Here is a 22,650-nt window from a genome sequence, read left to right as displayed (position 1 = left end):
CAGGAAACAAAGATGATGAGGAGGTGATGGGCAGGTTTGGACTCCAGATGAGGAATGCTGAAGGACAGATGGAGACAGATGGTGGAAATTGAAAAAGAAAAAGTGTTCCATGACATTTAGGAAGGAGGTAAGACAAGCACTGGGTGGGCAAGAAGTCCTTCCAGATGACTGGCAAACTACAGCGAACATAATCAGAGACACGGGTCGGAAAGAACTTGGTGTATCGAGTGGGAGAAAGGTAGATAAGGAGACTTGGTGGTGGAATGGGGAGGTGCAGGAGTTTATACAGAGAAAGAGGTGAGCAAAGAAGAAGTGGGACACTGAGATGACGGACGAGAGTAGACAGCAGTACAAGGAGATGCAGCGCACGGTTAAAGTAAAGGTGGCAAAGGCCAAACAAGAGGTTTATGATGACTTGTATGCTCGGCTGGACAGCAAGGAAGGTGATACTGATCTTTACAGGCTGGCGAGACAGAGAGTCAAAGATGGTAAGGACCTGCAGCAGGTTCGGGTGATTAAGGATAGAGATGGCAATGTAATAACAGGTGCCAGCAGTGTGATGGCAAGATGGAAAGAGTACTTTGAAGAATTGATGAATGAGGAAAATCTGAAGAAACAAAGAGTAGAAGACGTGACTGTTGTGGACCAAGACGTAGCAAACATTAGCAAGGATGAAGTGAGGAGGGCGCTGAAGAGGATGAAGGGGGGAAAGGCACTCGGGCCTGATGATTTACCAATCGATGTTCCTGACTGGGTTATTCAACAAGATCTTAGATGGTGAACAGATGCCTGAAGAATGGAGACGAAGTGTACTCGTGCCCATTTTTAAGAACAAAGGAGATGTGCAGAGTTGCACTAACTACAGAGGAATAAAGTTGATGAGCCATACAATGAAAGTCTAGGAGATGTGGAGATTTGCCCTGGAAAGGAGAGAAATGAAGATCAGTCGCAGCAAGACAGAATATATGTGTGTTAATGAGAGGGATCTCAGTGCAAGAGTGATGCTACAGAGAGAAGAGATAAGGAAGGTGGAGGATTTTAAGTACTTGTGGTCAACTGTCCAGAGCAATGGAGAGTGTGGAAAAGAGGTGAAGAAGCGTGTCCAGGCAGGCTGGAGCAGCTGGAGAAAAATGTCGGGTGTGATGTGTGATAGAAGGGTTTCAGCTAGGATGAAAGTAAAAGTGTATAAACCCGTGGTCAGACCAGCCATGATGTTTTGACTGGAGACGGTGCCACTGAAGAAAAGACAGGAAGCAGAGCTTGAGGTGGCAGAGCTGAAGATGTTGAGGTTTTCTTTGGGAGTGACCAGGTTGGATAGGATCAGGAATGAGTATAGGGACAACTCATATTAGAGGCTTTGGAGAGAAAGTCTGAGAGGCCAGACTGAGATGGTTTGGACATGTCCTGAGGAGAGAGAGCGACTATATCGGGAGAAGGATGCTGAGCCTTGAACTGCCAGGCAGGAGACCGAGAGGAAGACCGAAGAGGAGGTTTATGGATGTGGTCAAAGAGGACATGAAGGTAGCTGGTGTGAGAGAAGAGGATGCACAAAACCGGGATAGATGGAGGACATTGATTCACTGTGGCGACCCCTGAAGGGAAAAGCCGAAAGGAAAAGAAGAAGATCAAATGGAAAAATTAAATCAGAAATCAAGAATAATGACTGTTATAATGGTTTACATGGGACAATTTGAAATTTTGGTTTGCACTAGAGCAAGCATCATGGAATTTTCCAAGTTTGATTCCATAAAATGATGTTGCGGGTCACTTTTGGCCCCCGGGTCTTGACTTTGACACGTGTGCTCTAAACAGAGACACCTCAGCGGAGACACTTCAGCAAATCCGAGTCCGTTTGTTTCACTCTTGCCATTATTCCACCTGCGGTTCCGCCCTCGCTCTTTGAAGTCAGTTCATTATATTTAATGCCGCCCATTTGTCCCGCTTGCCGTCACAATATTCCCCGCTCCTTATCCCCCCCCCCCAAAGAAAAGAAAAGATTAGCCATTTAATGACTGGCGCACGATGTCTTAAAATGTGAGCTTATTTTAACTTCTTTTGTAAGTTCAGCAAGTAGAACTTCATCCTAAACTTTTACGTGCCGCCATTTTCCGAATGCTTTGTCGGGCAGTCAGCCCTGCGCAAAGATGTGCTTTAAAAGACAACCGACACCATTTTTTTTGTTTCCTAACTGACATCAGAAAAACGTTTTATAGCATCTAAAATACCCAAAACACACAAGCTGATATTTTTAGTCAAATGCAAAACACCAATAAAAATGACTTAAAATGTCCAAAAACTACTTCAAAATGACCTCGAAGATGCCGAGTTTCAGAAGGTCCCGCCCCCTTGTTCATGACGTCACGCCAGGACGTCTTGCTTTGCTCTAGAATAAAAATATTGGCTTCAGACTTGGAGAAGATGCTTTCTTGTTACTCATCCAGTTATGATTATGAATATGATTCAAATAGTTCTCAAGAGGAAAGCATAAATGTTTGCAATCGATTAAAGAAGTCCTCCCGTATCAATTCGAGCCGTCAGCATTCCATTGTAGCGTCCCAGAAGATGCACAAGATGGCACCCAAGCTCCGTTGGAAATGGGCTGATTTGCCTGCTGGGAATTTGTGTCAACTAGTATCAAATAGTAGTCTTGGTGCAACACACAACGACTCACCATTGTGTTATTTATGTGTTTTCCTTCTAATTTCGCCATCAAAACAGATCAACACGATGTTTTCCGACCAAACAAAGTACCCAAAATGCATCGTGTGTCCCTTTCTCGGTTTGAGGCGTTCCAAATGTGACGTCACTTCAGGCATCAACTCGAAAACAAGACTTCCTGGATATTCAGCGCAAGTCTTAAAACGTAAAATATAGCTATATGCAGTGGAATCTTTGTAATATGCCTTCAGCAGAAGTCATTTGAAGTGATTTTACAAATTATGGACACAACTTGTCTGGAGGTGTCGGTTGTCCTTTAAATCTTGCTCCTCAAATGAGATGCGTTAGGGAGAAAAAGTCTACTCATCCCCATTTTATTATGGCAATTTTTTGTCACTCAGATAATTTTTTGCAAAAACCACTTTCCTGCACGTGATCGGGAGATTTTATGAGGGTTTTTTTTCCCCCCACTGACTGTACAAGAAATGACTTTCTTGAAATAATTTCGTTACACTTTTATGAGTCACAAGTCTGCATGCGTGAATTAATGTTGCACCCACAAATCCACAGAGCGCCATGAATTTGATTTGTGTCCCTCCCCCCTAAAATGGTATTATCTTAAACGGGTATTATCGAAGCAGTATAAAACGAGCGTCCCTCGGGTAGGAGGCGCATGAATGGAAGAAGTCCATAGGTGTGTCTGTTTTCATGCCCGTCCAGGCATTGTGCGCCGCTGTGGTGCTGCCCGACGTGCTGCGTACGATGGAGTTGCTGTTCAGCGGGGCGGATGTGATGTGCGCCACCGGGGACCCGACCTGCTCCACGCCGTACCTCCTGGCCCAGCGCGCCGGCCAACGGCTGCAGATGGAGTTCCTGCATCAGAACAGGCTCACGGGTATGGATGTGTTTTTTTTTCCTAGAATATCATTTCACACAAGGCGAAAGCAGGGGTATCAAAGTCTTTTTTTTTGCCATGGGCCACAGTGTTGTTCCGGTTTCCTTTCGGGGGCCTTTATGAATTTGGGGAAGCCATTAGAATGTTTCATCCCCTCCACATATTACATGGGAAAATTTGAAATTCAGACTTTAGAAAGCATCATAGAATTTTGATTTGCTTTCACAGGCCCAAAAAATTGACGTGGCGGACCAGATTTGGCCCCCGGGCCTTGACTTTGACACCAGTGTTTCAAATCATTGCACATTGGTCCCCAAATGTTCTCCAGCAATCTGCCCGTTCCATCAATATCAGTTGTTCTGTTCCTTGGGACTTCAAGAATTCTTCATAGCATGTGCGAGGATACCCTGGGGGAGATGTACACATTTTCGGGGATTTTTCGGAGATAATGCTGGGTCACCAAAAAATGTGAAAAATTGGCATTATGGATAATGCTAATTAAGCCTTATTGGATATTTGATATTGGATATGCCTTTATTAGTCTCACAGTGGAGAAATTTACATTTCACAGCAGCAAAGTGATGAAAGCTTATAGTTGTAAAGTTAAACCAGTTGACTGAAAGTTAGACCCCTTGAAGGGAAAAGCCGAAAGGAAAAGAAGGTAGTGATACCTCACCTTAGAAACTCAATTGATTTCCAGAAAGTGTGTGTAAGGCGAAAAGTTCGTCTGCCAAACATTTATTTCCCATCAGATAACATTAAAAATGAGAATAATCCATTCCCAGGTCCCCATAAGACCTAAATTTCTACTAAATAAGCCTTAAAATGACACAAAATATCCATTATTTTATGTATAATAATGGTGCTATTGTATTGTAATTAAAGAAATAAACTGCAATGTATAATAAAGTCGTTTTATTTACCTTTGTGATGGTCGTTGATGTAGTTGCCTCTTGATGATATCCGAGTGAAGTTGCCATGCTTTCTCGGGGATAATACCCTCGCTCACAATGTCCCCTGCTAGCTGCTTTTCGTTAATCCAAATCAACTGAAGTTTTTCAACCTCTTCTATAGACTGAGACCATTGCTGAGACAATACAGAAAGACCCTTAGCCACACGTAGCAATGATCGACTTAGCGTACTGGTACTGCGACGCTAAGTCACACACACCTCGTTCGTGTTTTTCGATGATCTCCTTCTTCTACTTAACCGTCATTTTCTTTTCTGTCCACTTCGGCTTAACACTAGCCCGTGGTGGGGTCTTTTCCGGTTCCATAATAGGAAAAGTACTCCACTCGATAGCAAACCATGTCTGCACTCAAATGGGGTGTGGAAAACTAGTCCGCCAGCCACCGTGGCGCTGTGTGGTTTGGTTCATCCGCCGAAAACTAGTTTTTATGCCAAGATTATATTCTCACGTATTTAATGTTCGTAAGGCGAAAAGTTCGTGAGCTCAAGTGTTCGTCAGCTGAGGTATCATCGTATATTCATTCTTTCATACTCATAATAGTCAAACCTGGGTTTTCGCTTATAATCCGTTCCAGAAACCTGTTGGAAAACTGATTTGGTTGAAAACCGAAACATTTCTCATTATGAAGATGACATCTTTCTGGGGGTGTGCGAAGGAAAAAAAATCCGCCTTTGGACTTGTCAGTCGGTGTCGGATGACCTGATGAATGAGCGGTCCTCCGTTAACGGGGGTGAAATAAGGACATGTGCAAAAATTGACCGGCTTTTAAGTCTAGGCCATGAGAGCGCCAGTCCATTTTATTTTGGATTAACCCCCCCCCCCCCCCCCTATTTAGTGCAGGAGCTTGCTGATCAGCTGATAACTTGAATCAGTTGTGTTGGCGGAAGGAGACATCAAAAACAGGCTGTATTGGGGTCCTCCGAGACCGGACTCGGGCATACGCATGCATTTATTTTTTTGTTTATTTATTTATTAAGATTTGCAGCCAACTACAATGCTACCGTCACCGTTATGAGGTTCTCCGGAGACATTAAATATGCATCATATTGGAAACTCAAGCTTCCATTTTAACAATACTAGGTTTCGAGCCATCATGTGCGCCACCCTTTTTCATTTATTATATACAGTATGTCTGGATGGTTTTATTGGAATCGCTTTTGTCCGGGAGTCTCCCCCCCATGTCGCCTTGCAAGTTATCATTAGAACTCAGCCTCCCGTACATATGTATCCAATTATAGCGGCATTTATTACGTGTGCCCCCGATTCTTGCGCGGCGTTTTCATTGCCCCGCTGTCCGCCGCTCGCGGGCTTAGCGGCGGTTGCCACTGGCGACCAGATGGCTAATTGAGCACTCCATCATGTCACCCTCCCACCACTGGGGACGCGGCCAATCAGCGCAGGCCAGAATCTTCTGTCGACCCCCCCTTACACACGCATCAGAGTCCCAACGTAAGTGAGGCCAGCCTTCGCGCCCCACAGGGGCTGTTTGCTAGACTCACACAAAGCAGCTAGTTACAGCGCATACATTGGCTTATTTACATTCCCTCAACATGAATGTTTAGGATGGACTACTTGGATTTATGACACAACCATCATTACATGTGATACAATCTCCATGGATTTGATAAATGGGGCCAAATGTTTTTTTGACAAATGATGTAAATGTAACGCCTTTCCCTCCTTAATTTTTTTAGATTGCAACTTCATCGTTTTTTTTCCAGGCACATTTTGCCATGAATTCATGATTTGCACATTTCGGTTTGTGACCACCAGGTGGCAATGTAGAGCCCTGCCTAGCTGCACAGCTGTTGTTCGTTTTAATCAGTGGCAGTTAAAAATACTCCCGATACAAGCATTCTATGTCGTGTCATTGTTTGTTTCATGCTGTCAGGTTACCTACCTAGCTAACTGTCTAGCGAGCTACCTAGCTGGCTATCTATTTGCTATCTATTTGCTATCTATTAGCTATCCGGCTGGCTAGCTATCTATTCACTATCTAGCTGGCTGGTTATCTATCGATTGGATAGCTACCTAGCTTTCTATTTATTTGAGTTACTTCCGGGTTGAGTGAACGCTGGCGCGTGTGGCTGCCGCTGCTCACCCGCAGAAAAACTTGTCCTGTTACTGTAATGTGACCTTGAGAGTTTTGAAAGGCGCTTAGAAGTGAAATTGATTATTTTTATTAGTAGTAGTCGTATCATTTGCTAGCTATTTACTATTTATTAGCTCTGGCTGGCTAGCTAACTATTCATGATCTAGCTGGCTGGCTTTCTAACTAGGTATCTGTTGGTTATCGATTGGCTAGCTAGCTTTCTATCTATTCGAGTTATTAGGGGTTGAGTGAACGCTGGCTACCGCTGCTCACCCGCAAAAAAAACGTATCCTGTGACTGTAAAGTGACCTTGAGAGTGTTGAAAGGTGCTTGGAAATGAAATGGATTATTATTATTATTAGTTTCATCTTGTCTGGTTTGCTGTTTTCAGTCATGTTTTAGTCATTTTGGATTTGGATTTTCCTTTATTAGTCTCGCAGTGGAGAAAATTATATTTTACAGCATCAAATGTTGTTTTTTTTTGTTACTTTGGACCCTTTTGTTTTGATTACTTTTTTTGCTGCATTTTTTGGGGTCCACCATCACCTTGCAAATTGTGACAATGATCAAACGCAAGCGAATCATCAGCAGTTGTGAGGCCAGTCTGTTACAGGGAGCATATTGACAAACCCTCATCTCTCCATTTTCTGGATTTTTTGTTTAGTCCTGTGTGTATGCATGTCAATGTAAATGACCTCACGACTCGTGAATAAATCACCCATCCAACAGATTTCCCAAGACTTGACCGGCAGTCAGACAACACGTCCTTGTCCGGGGCGTCCCCCTTCATGGATGGCTTCCTGTACATCTCGGCGGGCCACATTAGGACGCCTGCGGATCGTCGCAGAGGAGACGGTGAGTGGCCACGTGCCGTGTCGTCGGGGCGGCCCGACAAGTCCCATCAATCCCTGGGCCAGGCCCCAATGAAGTGCGCCGTGCGTTAGTCAGGGGTCCACTCCAGTTAAGCACTCATCGATCAATCATTGTCCGCCTGTCAGCTGCCAACCCTGCATCAGTTTAATCCCTACACCAAACACTCGGGTCACAACAATCGATGAATGTTCTCTGGGGACTCCAACAATGCTCAGGAACGGCCATCTGTGGTAACTCAAATGTATTACGGAGAGCCCCGCCTCTGACATTCCGGTCGGGCTGAACAATTCAAATTGACATCGTAATGTCACAGCATTCAGAGTCTAGTATTGGAACAACAATCACGTACGATAAACCAAGCTGTGAGTCTCGAAAAACTATTACGAAAGTCCTTGAGCGCTTCAAGGTGTATTGGGTTGTGAAGTATTGACCAACCACAATGGTTCATCGAATCAAAAAAACTGAAGCTCCAACGATCAATGTGGTAATGCTGTCTTCCAGGGATGTGCAACTGTTGCAAAGACTCACAAGAGATTTGAGCTACTGTTTCGGGAGTTCACGGCAAGAAGGAAGAAGCTGTTGGAATGTCAGCTAGTTTTGGTGCGCACAGTTTGATAGAGCCTATCAGACGGGAGTAGCTGGAAGAGGTGATGGGCAGGGTGTAGCGGGTTCGGTAGGACTTTCGGTGCCCTTGTCCTGGTTCACACCGCAAGTCCTTGAGAGTGGGTAGGGCAGTGTCAATCATTTTCTCCACAGTCCCAACTTCTCACTGTAGTTGGATTTTGTCCTTGTATGTGGCGGCCCCAAACCGGACTGCGATGGGCGAACACAATACTTATTGGATGACTGCTGCGTCAAACTGTCTCTGCGGCTCCAGCGGCAGGCCGTGCTTCCTCAGCAGCCTTCGAAAGTACATCTTCTGCGAGGTCTCTTTCAGGATGGAGTTGATGTCGCCCTCCCACTTCATGCCCTCTGAGATTCTGAGTCCCTCGAACTTGAAAGTCAAACATGACGATTGATACGAGGCAGTTGGATAGTGTGAGGGGTAGCTGTGGGGAATGTGGTTTCTTGTAGTTCCTCTTCATCTTTGTCAGATGTTTAAATGTGTTAAAAAAAACAAACTGAACTAAAACCCGTCCGATTGTTGACGATTGCCATTTCCATAAAAATCTGATTGCTTCCGAATATGTGACTTTTTCCTTTCAAAGATGGTTTCAGAATTTTCAATGCGTGTATCCAAGTTCGGTTGCTGCAGCTCCCACTCCGCTGTGGTCCCAACGTTGCAAACAGCTGGAGAGTCCCTGAGGCTGCCTTCTAATTGGGACAGGGAGCCGTCTTGGATGCTGCCTTCACCGGATGAAAGGTGAACCCCTCGGTGGGCTCGCCTGGTTAAGGGGGAGAAATGTGGAAGATGTTGTTCCTATAAACTAGAGATGGACCTTCCACTTCGTTTTGGACGGCAAACTTTTTCAATGTTGATGAACATCGGCTGGGTGCAACGGCCGCATTGACTGTGTTTGAGAAGTCTCATCAGATGGCTCATTTTGCACACTTAAGCATTTATTGACCGCCAGAAGGTGAGAAATTGGCCCAAATTAGGTGTTGAAATTCCAACAGAGTCTCCTTGCTTCTCCCTTGGGCTAATTGGCCTGCTTCCGAGGAGAGCAAAATGGAGATTTCATCTCTGGTGGGTGAGTCGAGCAGGGGGGAGGGAGGCCCCCCGTGGAGAGCCGATCGGCGTGGAGGTCTTTGCTGTGCGGAAGTGAGAACAGCTGCTTGATTGCAAATCAGGTGCTATTGTTCCCGTTGCCATGCTGTTGGCATCCCGAGATAAACAGCTGGAATGAAAGCCATTTTCGGTGCCAATCTAACATGGGATAGTTGACACAGAGCGGTTTTTTTAACATCTTCATTTTTGAAAGACAAGTGACGCCGCTCGTGATGGTAGGGGGGGCGACCCTACAAAGTCACCAACATGCAAATAGCAACAAATGTACTGCAGCAATCTCTGTTGTAGTACAAAGACTGACCTGTGGGAGGCAATGTGGCGCTGCTGGGCAATTCACAAGAGCTGAGGAAGAGAAGAGTAGGAGTAGAAGAAGATTGCTATTTTTCTACTTATATAATAATAACAATAATAATAATAATAATACATTTCATTTATAAGCGTCTTTCAAAAATCTCAAGGTCACTTTACAGTCACAGGATAGGTTTTCTCTGTGGGTGAGCAGCGGCAGCCATACGTGCTAGCGTTCACTCAACCCGGAATAACTCAAATAGATAGAAAGCTAACTAGCTAGCCATCTACTCGCTAGTTAGCTAGCGACTAGATATCTTGCTAGTAGATAGCCAGCAAGTAGATAGCCAGCTAGTAAATAGCTAGCTACCCATCTTCCCATTAGCTAGCAAGTAGATAGCTACCTATCCACCAGCCTTGGTGACTGCTAGTAGCTAGTTAGCCATATAGCCAGCCTTTAAGTTATCTGATAAGACTCAACATAGATTTTAAAATACAATATCAGCCTAGTACTATTTCAATGAAAAGAAATGTTTACAACTGCAGCTAACTGTTTTAGAACTGACTTTCTGACTGATTATCGCATGAAATAATGTACAGTATTAGAAATACGTTGTTGTTCATCTCAATCGGCGGACATTTGTTGTTATCCTGCCATAGATAGCTAGATAGCTAGCTAGATAGAAAGCCACCGAGATAGCTATATAGCTAATAGATAGCGTGCTAGATAGCTTGCCATTTTACAAGTCCAAGATGGCGCCCAAGTAGGCAGCCTCAGCAAGTGCTCTCATTAGCCTTGCTTTTTTTTGGTTGTTTTTGTCTTGTTTTGTGTTTTCTTTTGTCACTTTGTGTTGTTGTGCGTCGTGTGGAACAGATACGGATTGTTTTTCAGCATTTTTGACCACGACATTCATCAAGGAGGAGACTGTGCTGAGCGGTTGCGCCTTTGTGGCAGCATGAATATGCCAGTACTGTTTTTGAATGGGAGGAATGTCGGAGCCATTTGACTGCCATCGCTGGACACCACAGGGGCCATTGTGCTTTTTGCGCCTGTAATGGGCAGCGTCTTCACAGCCCCGCTTGCGGCTGGATGGATACATGGCTTGAGGAGCCCGCGATAAGAAGGAAGGAGCGTCAGCGCAGAGCGCCGATGCGTATGTGGAACTCTTGCGGATTGGAATTGAAGCAGATTTATGTGGAACAGGAGATGTGAGACAATCTCTTTTCGTCAATGGATGAATGAATGTCTCTCTGTGTCTTTGTTTTGTCATATTGTCTCTATGCTGTCATATTATTTGTTATTTAGTTTTTTTTTTGTTCTTTTGACTTCAAGACGGCGCCGCGAGAGTGGCTGCCTTTCCAGCAGCTCATGTATTTTGTTTTTCTACTTTCATTCCTTTCATCACTTTGCTGCTGTGAAATGTAAATTTCTCCACTGTGAGACGAATAAAGGCATATCCAATCCAATTTTATTGTGTTAAAAGTCTTTGAGACATATTTCACAAGAGGCCAACACGACCGGGATCTCCTCCCTTTGCAATCCAAAGTCGTAAACAGAAAGAACATTGCCGATAGGGAAGCACAACAGTTTTCCAATGGACAATTGTGTCATGATCTGGTTGGCGACCAACGGGGGGCGCTGTCGGCCCCGCCTGCACCTGCACAGGTGCTGGTCGTCCCGATCAGTGGCGGACTGCCACGTTCGGATTGGCGAGCAACGGGTAGCGACGTCAGCCCTGCCTGCAGCCTCGCAGGTGCTGGTCGTTTTAATCAGTGACACTTAAAAGGACTCCCGGCACGACCATCCGGTGTCGGTTCATTGTTTGTTGCATGCTTTGTCTGCAATCGCATGCATTGTATGCTGTGCATGTGTTTGTTTAACCTTGGCGTACTTTTACACTTGGTTTTCTTTTGATAGTTTGTATTTTTTTCTGTTTAGTTTATTTTGATGTTTTACATTTTGTTCCTGCTGATTTTATTTTAATACAATTTGTCAAACACAACCTCCTGCTCCCTTCTGCTTGCTTTTTGGGATCCACACCCGCCATCACCACCTTGCAAAACGTGACAGATTGTCAACTGCAATGGTTTCACCAATCACTTTCAATATGCCCCACACCACTTCATCATCCTTCTGTCATCTTTTCATAGCATTTGACGATATGGCCTTGGTTGACTTTGATTGGGAAAAGGCTCAATTGTAGCCCGATTATTGCTCTGAAATACATTATTTAAAATAAATTTTGAAATGTTTGTATTGAGTAGCAGGCCACAGTTTGAGCATTCAGTCACATTTTTAAAAAATTGGGGGCATATCCCCCCAAAAAACGGATGCATTTTCCAAACAAGTCCGCAATGTAAAAAAAAAAAAAAATTCATATCCTGTACAGTTCTACCTCAGCTCACGAACTTAATTGGTTCCCAGAAAGTGTGTGTAAGGTGAAAAGTTCGTCTGCCGAACATTTATTTCCCATTAGAAACCATTAACATTTTGAATAATCCATTCCCAGGTCCCCATAAAACATAATTTTCTCCCAAATAAGCCTTAAAACTACATAAAATACACCTTATTTTATGTATAATAAATGTGCTATTGTATTGTAATTAAAGAAATAAACTGTACTGTATAATAAAGTCATTTATTTACCTTTGTGATGGTCGTTAATGTAGTTGCCTCTTGATGATATCCGAGTGAACTTGCCCTGCTTTCCCAGCAATACCACCCTCACTCACGCTGTCCGCTGTTAGCTGCTTTTTGTTAAACCAAAGAAGGTTTTGAAACTTTTCGAAGTTTTGAAGTTTTTTGAAACTTTTATTGCCTGAGACCGTTGCTTAGACAACACAGAAACACCCATCGCCACACGTAGCAATGGTCGACTTAGCGTACTGGTACTGGGATGCTAAGTGACACAAAAGCACACCTTGTTCGTGTTTTTCGATGATCTCCTTCTTCTGCTCGACTGTAATTTTCTTTTGTGTGGTCTTTACAGAAAGGAGAGGAGTAGCAGTACCGTACATTGCAGGAGTTTCTGAAAAATTACAAAGAGTCCTTTGGCAACATAAAATTCCTACTTATTTCAAACCGATAAACACGTTAAGGCAAAAATTAGTGCATCCAAAAGATAGGCTACCAAATGAAAAACAAAGTAATGTAGTTTATTCCATACATTGTAAGAATGAAAATTGTAAAGAGCAGTACATTGGGGAGACTCAACAAATTCTCAAAAAAAGACTTTATCAACATCGCAGGGATAATATAAGTGGACCTCAATCGGCAGTACATTTGCACCTAAAAGCTAGCAACCACTCATTTGACGACAATGAGGTTAAAATCTTAGCGAAAGAACATAGATGGTTTGAAAGGGGGGTAAAAGAAGCGATTCTTATAAAACAACAAAATCCTTCATTAAACCGGTCTGGTGGGGTGAGGTTCAATTTGGATCGTTCATACAATAGCCTGCTTAGGCAAAACAGGTTAGGCAACTTTCGTAATGCTGATGAGGGTCGTTATGCTGATGAGGTGATACCGGTGGGAGTGGGGGTAATAGGCCGGTCGTTAGTCAGGAATGTAGGAACAATCAGTGGGGCCACAGGGAGGGGTCCTCTGCCCCCCCAACCTGAGAGTCGGGACCTATCATAGCTGTGTCCGGCGCCACCATGTCTCGGCATTAGGGATATATAAATGGGGCCGATACGACCAGTCAGACTTTAGTTCGCTGACGAAGCCTCTTGGATAGGAGGCGAAACGTCCGAAACCTTCACATTTGTACAGATGACGGCTGAAGAAACCTTCTCATCGATGGTCAGGGTTTAAGTTGTTCTATCATGGGGAAGACAGAAAGATAAATGGAGTTGGGGTTATCTTAAAAGAGGAGTTTGTTAGGAATGTCTTAGAAGTAAAAAGAGTATCAGATAGAATGATGAGTCTGAAGCTAGAAATTGAAGGTGTGATGTTCAATGTTGTTTGTGGGTATGCCCCACAAGTAGGATGTGAGCTGGCGGAGAAGGAGGAATTTTGGTTGGACTTTGATGAAGTCATACAGAACATCCCGAGAAGTGAGAGGGTTGTAATTGGTGGAGACTTCAATGGACATGTTGGCGCACGAAACAAAGATGATGAGGAGGTGATGGGCAGGTTTGGACTCCAGATGAGGAACGCCGAAGGACAGATGGTGGTTGACTTTGCTAAGAGAATGGAAATGGCTATTGTGAATACTTTCTTTCAGAAGAGACAGGAACATCGGGTGACCTACAAGAGTGGAGGTAGAAGTACACAGGTAGACTACATTTTGTGTCAACGACGCCATCTAAAGGAAATCAGTGACTGCAAAGTAGTGGTTGGTGAGAGTGTAGCCAGACAGCATAGGTTGGTGGTGTGTAGGATGACGCTGGCAGTGAGGAAGATGAAGAACCCAAAAGTGAGGACAAAATGGTGGATGTTGAAAAAGGAAGTGTTGCATGACATTTAGGAAGGAGGTAGGACAAGCACTGGGTGGGCAAGAGGTCCTTCCAGATGACTGGCAAACTACAGCGAACATAATCAGAGAAACGGGTCGGAAAGAACTTGATGTATCGAGTGGGAGAAAGGTAGATAAGGAGACTTGGTGGTTGAATGGGGAGGTGCAGGAGTGTATACAGAGAAAGAGGTTAGCAAAGAAGAAGTGGGACACTGAGAGGACGGACGACAGTAGACAGCAGTACAAGGAGATGCAGCGCACGGTTAAGGTAAAGGTGGCAAAGGCCAAACGAGAGGCCTATGATGACTTGTATGCTCGGCTGGACAGCAAGGAAGGTGAGACTGATCTTTACAGGCTGGCGAGACAGAGAGACAAAGATGGTAAGGACTTGCAGCAGGTTCGGGTGATTAAGGATAGAGATGGCAATGTATTAACAGGTGCCAGTAGTGTGATGGCAAGATGGAAAGAGTACTTTGGAGAATTGATGAATAAGGAAAATGAGAAGGAACAAAGAGTAGAAGACGTTACTGTTGTGGACCAAGACGTAGCAAACATTAGCAAGGATGAAGTGAGGAGGGCGCTGAAGAGGATGAAGGGGGGAAAGGCACTCGGGCCTGATGATTTACCAATCGAGGTATCGAAGTGTCTTGGAGAGGTGGCGGTGGTGTTCCTGACCGGGTTCAACAAGATCTTAGATGGTGAACAGATGCCTGAAGAATGGAGACGAAGTCGACTCGTGCCCATTTTTAAGAACAAAGAAGATGTGCAGAGTTGTACTAATTATAGAGGAATAAAGTTGATGAGCCATACAATGAAACTCTGGGAAAGAGTAGTTGAAGCTAGACTAAGAGCAGGAGTGAACATTTGTGAGCAGCAGTATGGCTTCATGCCAAAAAAGAGTACGGAAGATGCAGTGTTTGCTTTAAGAATGCTGATAGAGAAGTACAGAGAAGGTTAGAAGGAATTGCATTGTGTCTTTGTAGATCTGGAGAAAGCGTACGACAGGGTGACGGAAAAGTATGTCAGAGCGGTGCAAGACATGTATCATGACTGTAGACAGTTGTGAGATGTGCTGTTGGTGTGACCGAGGAATTCAAGGTGGAGGTGGGACTCCACCAGGGGACAGCTCTGAGACCCTTCTTGTTTGCTATGGTGATGGACAGCTCCTCGGACCATGATGTTTGCAGATGACATTGTGATCTGTAGCGAGAACAGGGAACAGGTGGCGGAGAAACTAGAGATGTGGAGATATGCCCTGGAAAGGAGAGGAATGAAGATCAGTCACAGCAAGACGGAATCTATGTGTGTGAATGAGAGGGATCCAAGTGCAAGAGTAATGCTACCGGGTGAAGAGATAAAGAAGGTGGATGATTTTAAGTACTTGGGGTCAACTGTCCAGAGCAATGGAGAGTGTGGAAAAGAGGTGAAGAAGCGTGGCCAGGCAGGCTGGAGCGGCTGGAGAAAAATGTCGGGTGTGATGTGTGATAGAAGGGTTTCAGCTAGGATGAAAGGAAAAGTGTATAAAACCGTGGTGAGAGCAGCCATGTTGTTTGGACTGGAGACAGTGCCACTGAAGAAAAGACAGGAAGCAGAGCTGGAGGTAGCAGAGCTGAAGATGTTGAGGTTTTCTTTGGGAGTGACCAGGAATGAGTACATTAGAGGGACAACTCATATTAGAGGCTTTGGAGAGAAAGTCAGAGAGGCCAGACTGAGATGGTTTGGACATGTCCAGAGGAGAGACAGTGACTATATTGGGAGAAGGATGCTGAGCCTTGAACTGCCAGGCAGGAGACCGAGAGGAAGACCGAAGAGGAGGTGTATGGATGTGGTCAAAGAGGACATGAAGGTAGCTGGTGTGAGAGAAGAGGATGCACAAAACCGGGATAGATGGAGGACATTGATTCGCTGTGGCGACCCCTGAGGGGAAAAGCCGAAAGGAAAAGAAGAAGATATATACAGTGAGACCTCAATTTACGAACTTAATTGGTTCCCAGACAGAGTGTGTAAGGCGAAAAGTGTGTAACTCCAAAAAAAATTCCCATAGGAAACAATTAAAATGGGAATAATCCGTTCCCGGGTTTCCATAAAATATACTTTTCAACTAAATAAGCCTAAAAAAACTACACACAACATGTTTTTCTATGTATAATAAATGTGCTATTGCATTGCAATGAAAGAAATACACTGAATTGTATCATAAAGTCACTTTATTTACATTTGTGATGGTCATTTATGGCTTGATGGAATGGCGTTGGAGGTCAAAGGTCAAAGGGAATTGCTGTTTGGAAAGAGAGGCGCATTGCATGAGGACTGTAATTAAAGAAATAAACTGTGCTGTAAAATAAAGTTTTATTTACCTTTTTTTATGGTCGTTGATGGCTTATGGAAGGAGAGTCACCTTTCATAAAGACTTTTGGTAACTTAACCTCTGGTGCTGTTCGGTCGTGTGCTTCCGGCGAAGATCACTCCGCCAGCCATGGTGGGTGTGTATTATGAAAATAGTGCTTATTATAAGGTTTAATTTTCATAAATTTGACGTTTGTAAGACGAAAAGTTTGTAAGATAAGGTGTTTGTAAGTTAAGGTCTCACTGTATATAGATCTGAATTTTATTCTGTCCTATAATGGAATCTGCTTAAATACAAAAAAAATATGCAATACATTATACACCATAATATAATATATATATATATATATATATATATATATATATATATATATATATATATATATATATATATATATATATATATATATATATATAGTTGTTGTTATTTTTTTTTTAAGAAACTGGCCCTAAAAATATTTGTAAATAAAATTTCTGATTGAAATTACACAATTACATCAGATCAATTGCCTCGATCAATTTTCAATTTTCGGAGATTCTAATTGTATTTCAATGGCAAAATTTTGCTCTCCTTGTTGGCGCTTGGTGCCCCGAGATGACAATATCTTTTCGGCTGCGTTTTTTTTTTTTGTCAAAGAAAACCTTTTTCCCTTATTTTAAAGCCCCGCAGAGAATAGCGGTGTTGCGCTTTTCAAGTCTGTCCCATTTTGACAGGCAACGGCGGAAACGGAGCGACGTCGAGGCGCGGGGCAAAGGGCGAATGGCGTCCTTGAAAACGCCACTTTCATTGGGACGCCATCCGCTCCTTCACGAGCGCCGGGCGCAGTCGGCAGGAGGCTCATTAGCATATTCATGAGCCAAATACCTTGGAAAGAAAGTTTGGGGCGGGCGGCAGGCGACGCGCCGGGTTTGTTTTTCTCAACGCAAGCGCGTTTGTTTGCGGATACAACAAAGAGCGAAAGAAACAGATGGCACGGTAACTTTGAAAATCCAAAATTAGCTACGTTTGTGTGAACTTGATTCTCATTGGATGTGTAATTCGCCCAGTCAGGCGGCCGGAAAAGACAATACGCTTTTGATATGGCGCAGCGGTGGAAGCAAGTGGCATCCATTCAGCTGGCTTTTTTTCTGGAGGGGCGAAGGTGAAAAGACAGTTTTATTTTATGTGAAAAGTAAAGCGCAGCAAACCAAAACTTCCAAAGGCCTATTCGACAAGAATGTCATTGTGATCATAACACAGCTCCATTAAAAAAAAAAATCATTTTTTTTGCAGACACGGTGCGTCGCTGGTGCACGCTGGAGGGTGGCTTTCTGACATACTACGAGAGCGCCCGCAGCTCCACGGCGCTCGGCAGGTTGGCCGTGGCCGACGTGGTGAGCCTGGCAGTCAGCAACACCGAGACCGTCACCGTCGCAGGGTACGGGTGCGCCCATCCAACAGCGGCTGTATAATTTTAACACATGGCACTTTTGTACCTGCCATAATTTCAACCACTGCTGGATGATATCAAAACAATGTGGGAAAAAATGCAAAATGAAGATATGAATTTAGACCAAATTGATTTGTATAAAGCACAGTTTCCAAAGTCAAGGCCCGCGGGCCAAATCCGGCCCGCCACCTCATTTATTTCGGCCCGCAAAAGCAAATCAAACTTGCGAAATTCCATGGTGCCAAAATGTCATATTTTTGGATGTAAACCACAATAACAGTTATTATTCTTGACTTCAGATTTCAAAATTAGTTATTCATTGCCGTAATTTCCGGACTACAGAGCGCACCTGATTATAACTACATAAAAAAAACCTTGATTTTGTACATACACAAGCCGCACCTGTATATAAGCCTCATGTCACCACATTACAACATGTAAAGAAAGAAAGACAGTACACAGAGAGACGTTTCAAAGTTTTAATAATATAACTTAACAATAATAATAACTTTCTTCCCAAACGGCGGCTGTGACGCGGCAGTAAAACGGTAGCAACATGGTAACAACATGCTAGCACAATATATATAACAGTTCTGGTAAAAAAAAAAAAACATACTGGTAAAAATCACGGTCAACCATCTTCTTCCTTTGAACTGAAGCCATCAAAGTCTTTGTCCTTAGTGGCGGAATGAAGCAGTGTCATATAAACGTCTTCACACACTCCCCGCTGCCACTCTTATTCTGAGACAAATCGTCTTTTTACATTGCTCCAGTTCTCCCACTGCCGTTTCCAGCGTCTCACCATCGATTCGTTTATGACAAGTTTACGTGCAGCAGCTCTGTTTCCTTCTTTATCGGACAGCTCGATTGCTTTTAGCTTGAAAGCTGCGTCATATGCAGTCTTCCTCAACGCATATATTCCACCGGTCTGAAAGGACGACCGACACCTCCGGACAAGTTGCGTCCATAATTTGTAAAATCACTTCAAATGACTTCTACTGAGCGCATTTTACAAATATTCCACAGCATATCGCTATATTTGACCTTTTCAGACTCGCGCTGAATATTCATGGTCTTGTTTTCATGTTGATGACGATGCCCTAGTGACATCACGGAGGGAACGCCCATGACCGAGAAAGCGACATACAATGCATTTTGGGTACTTTTTTTCGTCTGAAAACACTGTGTTGATCGCAAAATTAGAAGGATAACTACATAAATAACACAATGGTGAATCGGTAACACGCATCAAGAAGGTGTAAATTTACACAAATTCCCAGCAGACAAATCAGCCCATTTCCAACGGAGCTTGTGCACCATCTTGTGCATTTTCTGGGCGCTACATTGGAGTCCAGACGGCTCAAATTAATACGGAAGGACTTCTTTAATCGATTGCAAACATTTATGCTTTCCTCTTCAGAACTATTTGAATCATATTCAGAACTGGATGAGTAACAAGAAAGCATCTTCTCCGAATCTGAACCATTGTTTTTATTCTGGAGCAGGGCATTGTGGGACCAATAGTGACGTCACGAACAAGGGGGTAGAATCTGCCCAGTTTCGAGTTCATTTTGTGGCAGTTTTGGGACACTTTATGTCATTTTTATTGGGGTTTTGCATTTGACTAAAAAAAATCAGCCTGCGTGTTTTGAGTATTTTAGATGCTATTAAACGTTTTTCTGACGTCTGTTAGGAAACAAAAAAAATGTGTCGGTAGTCCTTTAATCTTATCTTTTCTACTGGAGCCCCGTTAGAAAAATTACATAAATGGGCCCCATCACTGAATAAGCCGCTGGGCTGAAAGTTTGGGGAAAAAAGTAGCAGCTTATAGTCCAGAATTTACGTTAATTTGTTGTGCGCTCTATATGTAATATGTGGAGGGCATTAAACATTCTAATGGCTTCCCCAAATTCATAGCATCCCTTGAGAGGAAACCATAACTGCAATGTAACCCGCGGTAAAAAATGACTTTGACACCCCTGGTATAAAGGAATGGTATATAAAGCGGGGGGATTTGTCCAACCTTCTTCTCAGACTTGTTGTACATTCACCCCAATGGAATTGACTCATTGGCTTTGGCACTTGGTAGCATTTCATCTCATTTATTGGACTGCAGCAGAATTGACTGCCTATGTAAATTGTACATTACCCTCCCCCCTTCTCCCGCCCTAAGTAAATACAGGCTTGTGTAGCATTTTTCCTCCACGCGACGCTTGTGGCATTAGCATATCTCTCGCTACCGCTTGATTCACTTTTACGCTGTCCTATCAGGGCTTTATAAGTGCCGTATTTCCTGTTTACTTTGGCGAAGTGTGACACACACTACTTTTCACACTACTTTTTTTCTCAACTGCCGCTCAGTTAAAAAGTTGCTCGGGGACCAAAGTTTTGGCGTCTTTCTCCCGGAAATGGAGCAGGCATGCAAGAAATGAAGAACTACTGAATCTCCTCAACGGCGACTCAAGTACTTGCACTTATGGAGGAGTACAAATATTCATATAAGCGCAACAAATATTCATATAAGCGCAGATAGTTGTAAGAGGAAAAAATTGTGTGGTCAAAACAGGTCTCCACCATGTTAAATAAATCATCTTCAAGTAATTGCTCCTCTCCATGTGTTTCTAGAGCAAGGGTTTCAAAGTCATTGTTTGCAGGGTGACCATAAAAGATGCGTACCCATGAAAATTTCAATTGTGGCTTTAATGAAAAAGCTATTTATTTCAAATTACAACCACACATTATTCAGTGTATGGAAGACCATTCACCAGAGTATCAGCTATTTCTGTCAATTTTAGTCAATTTATGGCTTTCCTAAAATATGTTCCAAATGTCCACCATTTCGTTGCAAGCAAACCTGTACTCATCTGACAAAAGTTGTCAATCACACTCCTCTTTCGGGAGAAAATGTTGCTGCAGTAAGGGACTCAGTAGGACGCATCTTTTTGGGTCACCCACCCGAAAGAAATGACTAAACATTGACAGAAATAGCTGAAACGCTGGTGAAAGGTCTCCCATAAACTGAATAACGTGTGGTTGTAATTTGAAATAAATAGTTTTCATCAAATGGAAACTTTCATGGGTACGCATTTTTTTGGGTCACCCTGTCGTTCCGGTTTCCTCTCGAAATTGGAAATTTTGGTTGGGACTTGAGCAAGTACATGTCAATTAACATACTTGATTTGCTATTGTGGGCCGAATAAAATGTAGTAGGTCAATTTTGGCCCCCAAGCCTTGACTTTGACACCTCTGCCACAAGAGCAGGGGTCGGGAACCTTTTTGACTAAGAGCCATAAAAGTAAAATATTTAGAAATGTTTTTCAGTGAGAGCCACACACGCACGTGATTTCAACAAAATGTGAGAATATATTATCTAAAGTAACTTTGTGATAATACTCATCATTAATATGAATAGTTTGGCATTCATTGGGGAAGCTACTGCTAGCTAGCCGACACAGCTGCTCATTAGCTTGCACGCTTGCTTTCTGCTGTCTCTCACAGAAGTATATTCACGGCAGAACTTTTTCTCACCACAAAGGCAAATCCTCCATTTTTTTTTACTCGTCAGGGTTATTTAAAAGGGGGCGTTTACCTGTTTCGACATCAACGGCCACAGGTCAGTATCATCCAATCAAAATCGCGCTTTCCGCCAACTGCCGCCCAAACAGGAAATGAACAGCTAAAAAGTGAGAATATGTGTTTAGTTTTATCGGCGAGCCAGATGCAATCATCAAAAGAGCCATATATGGCTCGCGAGCCGTAGGTTTCCGCCACCTGGACTAGAGGAAAGAGATTCACGACCAAGTTACTCAGTAAGATGTGGTTATCATGTTTGACAGAGGATAAAGAATTTATACATGTGTGTGTATTGTCCGCTTCTTTGAGATATCCGCCGACAATGCTCGCTGCGACATTGATTTGCCCCGGTTGTTGTGGTTACGGAAACAGGACTCGCCATCAGCCCGGCAGTAAACCGGGCTGGGTTAACACGCGTGTCTGAGCACGCCTCCGTAATGCATTTCAATTGCAAATAGCCACGCATTAGCATTGGACAAATTTTCTCGCTTTCTCTGACAGGGCCGTGTTCACTGTGGAGGTGTACTTCCGACCGGCGAGGACCCTCGTCATCGGCGCTGAGACGCAAGAAACACGGCGAGATTGGATCCAGGCGCTGACTAAGGTCAGCGCTCCCCCTTTTTTTTCTTTTCTCTTCCATCGGCAAGCGCTAGCTTATTTTCATCTCTTTCTTCACGGCACTCTGGCGTATTCACCTCCTACACAAATGTGCCACCTCTCTACTTTAGTCCTAGTCGGATCGTAGGAGGTATGTCCAAAATGTCCATATGCTTCTCCATCTGTGACAAGAGGAAGCGTGGCGGCAACATGTCATGAGGTGCAGTTTTCTTTTTGTGTCTTTTTTTTGTTGCTGTTTTTGCCGCCGCCAGTGCTTGGTACCGCCCAAAGCACAAAATCTGGTGCGGGAGAACAGCCAGCTCATCGGCCGATTGCTCTACAAAGAGGGTCACGACCTTTACCACTGGCGGACGGGTTGGTTCGTGCTGGCCGGTTCCATCCTGCACTTCGGCCCTGACTACGACGATGACATGGGAGACGAGGAAGTGATTCGTCTCAAACATCTGCAGGAGCTCAGTAAGGCTCCGCCGCCCTTTCCAAAACTTTTTGCACGCAGCTTCTTCCAAGTACCGTATTTTACTTTTTATTTTCCTCCCGTAAGGCGCATCCAAAAGCCTTGATTATCTTCGAAAGATGACCCTGCACCTTATACGTAGTTGCGCCTTATATGTGAATAATAATAATAATAATAATAATAATAATAATAATAATAATAATAATATATATAACCCACTAGATAGCTAGCTAGCCAGCCAGCTAGATAGATATCTAGCTAGCTAG

General features: G+C 43.7%; 1 protein-coding gene across 3 annotated transcripts in view; it reads left to right on the top strand.

Moving 5' to 3' along the window:
- arap2 (ArfGAP with RhoGAP domain, ankyrin repeat and PH domain 2) overlaps window positions 1-22,650 on the top strand; it is a 96,636-nt gene that overhangs the window by 53,661 nt on the left and 20,325 nt on the right. For all 3 annotated transcript variants that reach the window (XM_088990829.1, XM_088990828.1, XM_088990830.1), the window contains 5 exons: window positions 3,379-3,553; window positions 7,346-7,471; window positions 17,583-17,727; window positions 21,814-21,916; window positions 22,182-22,386. In XM_088990829.1, coding sequence (XP_088846955.1) covers window positions 3,379-3,553; window positions 7,346-7,471; window positions 17,583-17,727; window positions 21,814-21,916; window positions 22,182-22,386 — 754 coding nt within the window. The remainder of the gene's footprint in view (window positions 1-3,378; window positions 3,554-7,345; window positions 7,472-17,582; window positions 17,728-21,813; window positions 21,917-22,181; window positions 22,387-22,650) is intronic.

The sequence above is a fragment of the Hippocampus bargibanti genome, linkage group LG02 (genome assembly GCF_051943395.1).
Source record: "Hippocampus bargibanti isolate YZ-2025 linkage group LG02, ASM5194339v1, whole genome shotgun sequence".
NCBI classification, from domain to species: domain Eukaryota; kingdom Metazoa; phylum Chordata; class Actinopteri; order Syngnathiformes; family Syngnathidae; genus Hippocampus; species Hippocampus bargibanti.
Note: the sequence above shows the minus strand (reverse complement) of the source record. Positions and strands in the feature narration are given on the sequence as shown.